An 11,110-nucleotide genomic window follows, 5' to 3' on the forward strand; every position below is an offset into this window, starting at 1 on the left:
CAAACACATGCGTCTGATTAGTCAGCAACGTACCCCTTAATAGCGAGGAGGCAAAAACGGTCGTTTAGGAGCGTGTAAGGATGCACCTCGGTAGCCAGGGGCAGGCCGCTTCGCACCTGGCAACAAGGACTCTCGGGGAAGGGGGAGGGGCAACGGAAGCCTCTGCGAAGGCAAGCGCAGAAGAGGTCGTGGTGGGGAAGGCAAAAGCGGCCGGGGCTCTCTGGAGAGGGGAGGGGTTGTGGGAGTGGTTGGAGTGGTGGGTGAAGGCGAGGTCGGGCTTTGCCCCAATAGTGGGCGGTGAAGGGGGCGCATGGAATGAGATTTACCCCTAGAATTGTTTGAAGTGATAGCCCCGCCCCCATGGGCTGCCACAGCCTCAGGACGCAGATTGGCAGGTGGCAGGGGTAAAACTCGGTCAATGGGGACCAGGATGCCACCCACCATCACAGCAGAAGTAGTAGGGGAGTGAGGGAAGTCCCTAGAAGGGGTCAAGGGAGGTGGAGTGGGCGGGACAATGTGAGGAGGCGGGACAACTGGAGGGGCCGGGGTTTGAGAAGGAGGGAAGAACGGAGGGGGTGGTGGTGATGAGTACTGCCCCTGGGAAACTACCATATGAGCTTGGGCAGATGTGGCGAGGTCTCCAGAACTCTCGGGGCCATGATTTCCAGGGTGAGGCAGAGGTGGGGCTTCCATAAACTCCGCCTCTTCATACCACACCCCACCCCCTCTGGTCGCACCACTGGACCTTCTGGGACCTCGACCAATCACGCGAATGCTCTCAACTGTCTGGATGCGGTTGCTGTAGCCGAGCGGATCTATGGTCGCGGCTTCGTCGCTGGTTGCCGCAGTAACCACGGTTTCGATGCGATGATAGCGTTCCTTGTCTCCAGCCATCGCTTCCTGTTTCTTTGCTGCCTTTTTCCCTCCTTTTTCGTCCTTGCCTTTTTCTCTCTGAGATCCTACACTCGCTCTTCTCCCTTCTGTTTTAGCTTTCGTGGGAACTTCCTGCACAGAGAAGGAAGACAAAGTGGAAGATGAAGAGGGGGCGTGGCCAGGGGATGACTCATTCCTTCTCTTCCCCATTTCTTGCTCTTTGTTTTTCACCGCGAGCTTTCCCGTGAGGGTTCGGTAGTCTCTGTCTTTCCGGTCGTCTTCGGCGCCCCACGATGAAACGTGGGCTTTGTGGCCCATAACACAAGGGCTGTCAACTATTTCGTCCTGTGTCGGAGTCCCGCCTCTTTCGTCTCGAACCGGCGTGGCGTCTCCACCCACAAGCAGTGGGCTGTTACTTTCCGCCTCAAACACACCTGCAAATCCAGGATTCACCTGCAGGAAGTTGTTGATTTTTGACTCCAAGCTCGGCATCACGACTTCCTGTCTGTCTTTCTCCCTCTCTTTCTCCCTGTCTCTCTCCCACTCCATTACTCTCTCTCGCTCCGACTCATGGCACAAGCTGTTGTTTTCGGAAGCTTTCGGGGTCTTCGGGGTGGTTGGTGCTGTTGGAGTGGTGGTTGTTGTCGTTACTGTCGCCGTTACTGTCGCCGTGGTGACAGCAGAAGAAGAGGGGACAGAGTTTGGGGAGGTGAGAGAGCCAGTGCGGGCGGAGGAGAGCAGAGAAGACAAACCTATAGGAAAAACGAAGGAGTGTGAACAAAACCCTATTTGTGTGTGTAACTTTGTGAAAATGTGTGTGCGCTTGTGTGTGTGTGTTTACCAGGATGTGTGTGTGTCTTTGTGAGTGCATTAAGGATTCCCTCTGGCGATATATCCACTCTCGACAGGATGCTGGCCAGCGGATTGGGCGCCACAGTTCCAACAGTGGGTGTGGTTTTTGTTGTGGGGGTGTGGCCTGGCTGTGTAGTGGGAGTTCCCGGAGAAGGGCGGGACACGGGACTCACACCTGTGTAATAATAAACAAACAAACAAAGGAAAAAAAAACAAAAAAAACAGTTGGAATGAAACAGATGCACATTATGAGCGTAAACAAATTGCATTTTTTTTTTAATTGAGGAAAAATTCAGCCATTAAAACAAAATCATTCAAATCATAACTAGAGGAAAAATTCTAATAAAACAAAAATTAAACAAAAGAAAAAAATGGAATTTTTTTAAAAAAAATTAATAAATAAATAAAATTACAGCTGATGAACGTTAATTGTATAAATTATAATAAATATTAATATTCATTGGATCTAATGTAGTCAGTGTAAAGACTTTAAATCTGTATTTGACTGCATGTTGCTCACCTGTGTTCTTCATGGCATTAGTGATGCTGTTCAAAATGGAGCTGATCTTCCCCAGATCCACATTGGCCAGATTTAAAGGGGCGGGGCTGAGAGTACTAGTAGGCGTGGTCACCGGAGACGAGGATACCGTCTGAACCGTGGCTGCAGGCTCGGGCGTCGTTTTTGTGGAAGGGGTTAAAGTCGGGGACTTGGCTGCTGTTGCATTGGTGGCTTTGGAAATTACAGACGGAATCACTTTTTCCTTTTTGTCTTCAACTGAAGAAAAGAAATAGCTATTAAAAATTTCAGATAAAAAAAAATTATAATAAAGGAATAAATAAATAAATAAAATGCTCACCAATAATGCTTGTGGCGTTTGCAGTCTCCTCGTCAGACATGTCCATGTCCTCCACATCTCTGTTGTCTTTCTCTTCTTTTGTTCGTTGGTTGCGTCCCAATCCAGGAAAGGGTGATTCGGAGCCGGAGGGCGAGGGCGCGTCCTCGGAGGGTGAGGGAACCGGAGACTCAGCATCAGGTAGCGTGGCTTTCAGAGCGTCCAGCTTGCGTTTCAGATTCAGAACGCGGTTCGCAAATGTCTTGTATGCCTAGGCAGAGAGATGGAGGGACGTGTCCAACAATAAGATTCTGCTTCCATGAAGGCACTTCTTTGTACACTTTATGTAATACTTTAATTATTTGACCATGGTCAAGTGATTAAGACAAACATTTAAACCATTTGGTTTTTGTTTGGTGTCAGTTCCTTTACTCCAATAAACCAACACCCGAGCTCTATATGACCATCGCTCGGTATCAAAACACAACTTACATTAGCGACGATTTTGACCTCTTTGTACTGCATTTCGTAAAATATATCAGCGTTCCCCAGAGCCTCCAGCAGCGCCGGCCCTGCCTCTCTCTGTCCCTCCAGAAACTGCACAATCTCCTGCAGCTTCATGCTGCCTTCCTCAAAATCCTTTGAGAATTTATTTCCTCCTGCTTTATCTGGAGAAAAAAATAATAATAAAAGGAGAGATGGCAGGTTTAAATGTTAGTAAGTTTGGACGCGTCACTTAAACAAATTAAACAGGAGACTTTGAACAAACCTTTGAGTTGTTTGAGAGCTTCGGTGCTGCAGACGTCGACTCGGAGAGCGGCGAGTTGTTTCTCTTTCAGCTCACTCTCCTCTAGACCACGTTTGTACGCAGAGAGGCGATCGATGAACGCCTGAGGCTAAAGCGACATCAAAAGAGCATTAATAAGGACAGATTTTTTTTTTGGGGGGGGGGGGGGATAAATCAGACAACATAATCCAAGATACTTACTGCAAACTCAGCTACAATCTTGGACTTGAGGGCAGCTTTAGGTGTAACTGGAGATACAAACAAAAAAACATTAGCACTTTTCCTGCCTCAACAGTCAAATTTCTCTCTCACTTACTAGTATTTTTGAGCCGTTTTCACCTGCAGGGGGCGTGGTCTCTTTTTTCTGCAGATTTGCCTTCAGCTCGGTGATCAGCTCCTCTGGATAAACACTCCGCTCCTGCCAAATGTTGAAGATTCTCTCCACTGACTTACGCACTTTAGCATCCCTACAGCCAAACAAAACGGACCCATTTAGCTCAAATTCATGGATCAACAACAAAAGCAAATTTCCCCCATCTTCTACGCATACCTGACCAGCAGGGCGGCATTGGGAAGGACTTCAGCGAACGCGCCGCGGTAAACGATGGCGTTTTTCCTCTTGCAATTCTGAATGACATCATTAGCGAGGTAGAAGAGATTCAGCCTGTGATTAGCATCCGCTAGGGAAACAGAAACCAATCACTTATTACCACTTCCAAAAATTAAAGCAAGCACTAAATAGACATAGCTTTGGAATTGTAGCCACTGTTACATTCAGAGCAGTTTTATTTCTAACTAAAAAAAAGCTTTGTGGTCTAAACATGTTTATCTATAACTGAGGTTCTGTGCTTGGGAAAGAAGCATTTAAGGCAACCTGAAGGACATTATGTGCAATTTATAACCCAATTCCCAATACAATACTACCATTGAAATATTTTCAGCGTAAAGAGTGAAAATGTGTTTCTAAAAACTGCTTAAAACATGAAACAGACCTGCAACAAGCAACAAGAACATGCAGCAATACTCTTAGACATGTATAAACATGGACAAAACAAATACACCAATCAACCATTCATCACCACACTTCAAAACACCAGCAACAGTATCAACTATGCAGTGATGCCTTCTCTCTAACATCCACCAAGCTGCATTGCCCTCAAACACAGCAGAAAGGGTCTTTAGCATAGCTATAAGGCCCTCTGTCGCGCACAGCGAGAGCAAGGCCCTCCGTCGCGCACAGTGATATCCCATGCCTTGCATCAAGACCATCAACCATACAGTATGGCCCTCTAACTTTAGGCAAGAACCTCTACAAGGCAGCAAGAAACTCCACCAGGTAACAAGGCCATGTTCCATGAAACAAGGCCATCCACCATGCAGAAAAACTTTACACGAGGTAACCAGGCCACCTGCCATGAAGCAAAACCCCCTCGGCTCCCTACCAACACACAATTTCAATAAATCAAGTACCAAACACTCTCCCAAAACCATCTCAAGCATTTAGCACCACATTTGCTTCATAACACCAGCAACACCCATGCGCCATCATGCAACAATTACATGAAGCTTGGTCCAAACACCTCAGCCACACAGCAAGGCCCTCTGCCACTCAGAAGCATTAAGACATGGTCGACGGGGCGATGCTGGCCAACATGGTTGTAAAAATTGTTTGTTGTCTAGTTCTGGCACCAGTGCTAAATGAATACATATAAATTGATTTTCTGCTGTAAAATACTGCTAGTAGAATTCTAGTACGGCTACTAGTAGTCTAGGGTAAAAGATAAAATCACTTGACCTTTACAATTTTCATTCAATGTGTGCAGCAAGACCTGCTGCCATGAAACTCTACCATGATCCATAACCACCTTTTATGCAACAAGACCATGTATTAAGCAGATCAACTCTTTCTGCCACACAGCAAGGCCCTATAGTATACAGAAAGGACTTCCACCAAACAGCAAGGCCCTCTGCCACTAAAAAAGCAAGACTGTCTACCACATCTGCACCACAGCAGCAAGATCCTTCCGTCACAAAAGTGGCCAGGCCCCACCGTCGCAAAAACAGATACATCAGACATTAGCCAAGACCCCTCTGTCATGCAGAGGCAAGGCCCCTCCATCGCAAAAGTGGCTACGTCAGGCAGAGGCGAGGCCCCTCCATCACGCATAGGCAAGGCCCCACCGTCGCAAAATTGGCTACGTCAGGCAGAGGCAAGGCCCCTCTGTCATGCAGAGGCAAGGCCCCTCCGTCGCAAAAGCGGCTACGTCACACAGAGGCAAGGCCCCTCCATCACACAGAGGCAATGCCGCTCCGTCGCAAAAGCGGCTACGTCGCAAAAGCGGCTACGTCACGCAGAGGCAAGGCCCCCTCCGTCACGCTGAGGCAAGGCCCCTCGATCACAGAGAAGCAGGACCCCTCCATCATGCTAAGCCACTATCAGGAACACAATCAAACTACTATCACAGAGAGATAAAAACACATTGCCACCAATTAGGAACAAGTAGAAACCTCTCGTAGTTTCTGATGCTTTTGTAGTACTTCTAGAACCTGGTACTTTTTACATGGAACTGTGGGCCAAATTTTTGAGTTACTGACAGTACTTAGCAATTTGACTGATCTATATAACTGCAAGCTACACATGATTAAACTGCACAACACTTCACACACTCAGGTCTGATACTATAGTCCAGTGCAAAGGTTTATACACTCAAGATGTAGACGGGCAGTGGAATGGAATTTCATCTTTCTTTACGCCATGCCAGCTTCTATGGCTATATTCATGGCGAGAGACAGTTTTTGTTATTCAATATTAAAACTATATAAGATGTTTAAGATTAACTTTTTTTAGGAACTTTAAAACCGAAGATGGGTTTACTTGTTTAAAAACTTTTGAAAAAAAGTGTTGAATGGAATTTCACTTGGATTTATTTCACAAATGTTCCTTCATTACTCCAAGTAACACAAAGTGTATGCCAAGATGCAGTCCACCTTCCTGGACATTCTTCCTGACATTCCTGGTCTAACACTGGCAGTCTGACTGCAGTTGTACCAGACAGACTACCTTACCTTCTTCAGATCAGGTATTCCATTAAGTAAGACAATAAGTCAAAATTTGGCTAATCGTCAGTCTTGGTTTCATGCAGATCATTTTAAACCCTGTTCACTTACATATGTATAACTGTGGAAATTACAATTCAAATAATACTTAGCAGAGTAAAGCCAGTAAAGTCTGCGATACTTCATCATTAGTGTGTGTAACTTATTGTGTAATAAGCAATTCTTGCTAATCAGGGGGAAAAAAGTTTCCTAGCTATGTGTCCTGTATCTTCTAGCTATACTTTGACATACCTCAGGAATGGGAACATAATTTAAAGCTAAGACTGGGAGGGATATGCAACTATACGTAGTACACAACTTATAAAGCCAGAATTGTAATCAAATTGGTCAGTCCATTGTTTTAAACATTTTATTAATTGTATCCGTCAGCACTAAATTGTAATTTAAAATGTTAGGGCTACCTAAAACCATAGCCAGGCTTTTAACTTCCCCCTATACACGTTATAACATTAATTTCTTTGTAGGCTGGACGAGACAGGTCGGAGTTTTATTATTTTCCAGAACAAGAGTTTAATATTCATCTCTTGCTAGCTGCACGACTAAAGCCTTGAGGGAAACGTGGCTAGCGAGTTCATTATACACTACAATATTTCACTGGAGTGTAACTAAACCGCCAGGAAAATCTGATTATGCTTAAACTGATTTTATAATACACTGGATGTAAAGTAGGTGGAACTAATTTTGGGCGTAAGCTCCACCCTCAAAGTTCACAGACGGATCACAACCATGCACTTAAACAGGACACAAGGCCATGACCAACCACATCTCAGATACATCTGGGCAGCAAGTTATCATATTAGTGTTCCATTTTGTCTTAAGGCAAACCTTTGCCCCCAGGATATCCAAATGATATCCACCTAAACCAGATCACAAAACTCAATAACATCAGTACTCAAAAGATCAAATCATTTCAGTAAGCAGATCACGTCGGCGCTCAACAGATCACTTAACTAATCAGAGCCAATCATAACATTCATCCAAATATATCCAATCACTCAGCAGATTACAACTGATCACATCACTCAGTTGATCACCGATCACTTAACCTAGCCCACTGCTCATCCCTTCCATGATCGTATCACTCACCAGATCACATCACTCAGATTATTCTCTGCATTACATCATTAATTCGATCGCAAGTGATCACTTCACATAGCATCACTCACCGGATCACTTCACTTAACCCATCGCATCACTCACCGGATCACGTCACTTAACCCATCGCATCACTCACCGGATCACGTCACTTAACCCATCGCATCACTCACCGGATCACGTCACTTAACCCATCGCATCACTCACCGGATCACGTCACTTAACCCATCGCATCACTCACCGGATCACGTCACTTAACCCATCGCATCACTCACCGGATCACGTCACTTAACCCATCGCATCACTCACCGGATCACTTCACTTAACCCATCGCATCACTCACCGGATCACTTCACTTAACCCATCGCATCACTCACCGGATCACGTCACTTAACCCATCGCATCACTCACCGGATCACTTCACTTAACCCATCGCATCACTCACCGGATCACGTCACTTAACCCATCGCATCACTCACCGGATCACTTCACTTAACCCATCGCATCACTCACCGGATCACGTCACTTAACCCATCGCATCACTCACCAGATCACTTCACTTAACCCATCGTATCACTCACCGGATCACGTCACTTAACCCATCGTATCACTCACCGGATCACTTCACTTAACCCATCGTATCACTCACCGGATCACGTCACTTAACCCATCGCATCACTCACCGGATCACTTCACTTAACCCATCGTATCACTCACCGGATCACTTCACTTAACCCATCGCATCACTCACCAGATCACAACTGTTCATGTCATTCACTCAAACACACCAGATCACATTTCACTTAACCCATCACAACAGATCAGTTCCCTTAACAGATCCCATCACTCAGCCGTTCAACTAATCACATCGCTCACCCAATCACATCCCTCACTTAAAACTGGACAGTAGTTACACTCAGTAAACACCTACAATAGTTGCACCGGATATCCTCGAATATCATCACCACCACACCTGAAAGACACTCCAAAATCATGTCCTACACAGTGAATATGGTATAGTGTGACAGTTCGATTTTCTCTGCACTGCTCCTGCAGGTAATATGACAGATCGAACCCACAACACACACACACACACACACACACGTATATATACACAAATTTATCAGGTTGGTCTTCTTCAGTCAGGTTCACACGCTCAGAAAGCCACTTCATACCATGTGACCTGTGTGTACGATCTGACCGATCTGACCTCACAACCCTCTGAGACCCAGTGATCCGGAAAGTACACGTTATGGCAAAAAAAAAAAAAAACCTGTGCACAGGTGCATTCTGGGACATTAGCTCTATAAAACAAACACAACGTGTCACTAGTTTGAGTCAAAAAAACTATTTTTTGACAATTAAGAAACACTGATTTGCGTTTGTTTCGTTTTCTCCTTTCCTTGAAACATTCTATAATGCCTAAAATTCCCCCAAAAAATAAATAAATAAATTCTACAGAATGCCTTCATTTAGAAAGGTTATTAGACATTTTTTTTAAAATATATAAATAAAACAAACACCAGCAACATAATTCTCTTTTTTATGCTTGTGCATTGAGTGTGTGTGTGTCGTCTGTAAAAAGGGAATCATAAAAAGAAACACTACAAAAATAAGCCTTAATATGAGCTGTTGCAGTTTTGATTCAAAAACATCTAGAGCACGTGAGATTAATGAGAATACACTCCCGCAGTGTGCTCATCTACAAGCCTGGCCTGTAAACCCAAACACCAGCTGTAATAGCATGCTAGCAGCTCGCATCATGGTGTGTGTGTGTGTGTGTGTGTGTGTTCACGCCGAAATGAAACCATGAAAAAAATGAAGAATTGTTCATGCAAATCCAAAAACGAAGCACGCGCTACATTGTGCACGAGTACAACACACACGACGCAGCACAGCGCGCGCTACAGTGTTTGTTGTTAGTGTTGTGTACAAGTCAAGGCGACTCACATTTTTTGAGCCACTTCATCCAGTAGCGCACTACGACCCTGTGGTGCTTCTTATTCTCGAGGCACCAGGAGGATAAGCTCTGAATGGACTCCATGGTGTTCGTAACTCCCTGAAATCGACGGTCCAGACTCGCCTCCAGGGCTGCCGAGGAGCTGCTGCTGCTGCGGCCGCCGCTACTGGCCGCTTCGGCTCCGGCCGCCATCTTTCCTTCACTGTGCCTGGGACGGAGGAGCGCGGCTTCATTTACGGAGAAGACCGCTAGAGGGCGCACGGATGGACAAAAACTTTTCACCCTGTCCGCCATTTTTGAACCTCCTTATATAAATAAAATCGACATATAAATAAAAGACATAAAAAAGGTGTACAAAATTTATTAAACAAAAACAAAGCTATTTATGAAAAGACTTTAGTAAAGAAATGGAGGGAGGTGTGGAAATCAGTAGATTCGGTCACTTCAGCTGTATATATATATATATATAGTTTAAAAATTATATATAGTCTTCTATAAAAGTATATTTATGAACATACTTATAAAAAGCCCATTTTCATTACACCCCACATTCATTTCTGTGCTTTCTTTTGCACATTACTTATCTCTTATACCTATACATTTTTTAGTATGTAGTATTTTTTGTTATATTTTATTTATTTGTTAGATTTTTTTTGTTATATGTTGTACCTTTAAATTCTAGTATTTAGTATTTTTTTGTTATATTTCTTTTTTCTTTTTTTTTTTAATTTATTACCTTAGTACCTATGCTTGTGGATACTGCTGGAAGTTGTAAATTTCCCATTGGGATAAATAAAATATCTCTATCTATCTATCTATCTATCTATCTATCTATCTATCTATCTATCTATCTATCTATCTATCTATCTATTTATTTATTTTTAGTTTTCTCTGTTGTTTTTCTTCCCCACAATTTATTTGTTATATTTTGGACCCTCCAAAATAGATGGAGAATTAATATGAAGTAATATCAATATCAAGCCTTAACCTGAATACTGCTTTACTGAGCTCCAAAATCAAAACATATTTTAATAATATTTCTGACTGAACAATAACAAAAAAAAATGCCATCTCTGCAACTGGACTTCAACAAAATGACCACTAGATGGCATCCAAACTGCAGAAACTGTGAGATGGACTGCATGAAACTAAACACACGACACTGAATATGAAGCTGTGAACATTTATTATAAACAAAAACGGGTGAAACCCCTGGAAGTAATAGTTAGCACACCTGTAAAACCTGTTAGCAAAATACAACATATCTAATTCCATAATATAAACTTCATACTTTGCATATTTTGTGCTAATTAAATCAATTACAACACGCTTTTTTCAAGTAATGTTTAAAATATAGAGGAGAAATGATTTTTTTTATTTTATTTAATGCCTAACAAATCAGAAAGTTTGATTTCTTTTAGACTTACACCTAGATGCTAAAACAGATCTATATCATGAGTAGCAGATATGAAAATGTAATGAATTTTACTGTTTGGTTTTAACAGTAAAATTATGGCTACATCCAGGTCTGTATCTCAGAAAGTAATGTAGACACATGTCTGAAATTCAGCACCTGAGTACCTGGGAATTGTC

The 11,110-nt window shown here is 43.4% G+C and overlaps 1 protein-coding gene across 1 annotated transcript; it reads right to left on the bottom strand.

Moving 5' to 3' along the window:
• Window positions 1–33: 33 nt before the first annotated feature.
• On the bottom strand, window positions 34–9,738 carry rprd2b (regulation of nuclear pre-mRNA domain containing 2b). The gene is made up of 10 exons (XM_058393086.1): window positions 9,508–9,738; window positions 3,896–4,025; window positions 3,685–3,812; window positions 3,547–3,593; window positions 3,328–3,454; window positions 3,051–3,226; window positions 2,583–2,829; window positions 2,246–2,500; window positions 1,715–1,900; window positions 34–1,625 (listed from the first exon to the last, which is right to left on the bottom strand). The coding sequence occupies exons 1-10, from the start codon at window positions 9,707–9,709 to the stop codon at window positions 37–39; spliced, it is 3,087 nt and encodes a 1,028-aa protein (XP_058249069.1). The 5' UTR covers window positions 9,710–9,738; the 3' UTR covers window positions 34–36.
• Between the last annotated feature and the right edge of the window lie 1,372 nt (window positions 9,739–11,110).

Source organism: Hemibagrus wyckioides, linkage group LG01 (genome assembly GCF_019097595.1).
Source record: "Hemibagrus wyckioides isolate EC202008001 linkage group LG01, SWU_Hwy_1.0, whole genome shotgun sequence".
NCBI lineage: Eukaryota > Metazoa > Chordata > Actinopteri > Siluriformes > Bagridae > Hemibagrus > Hemibagrus wyckioides.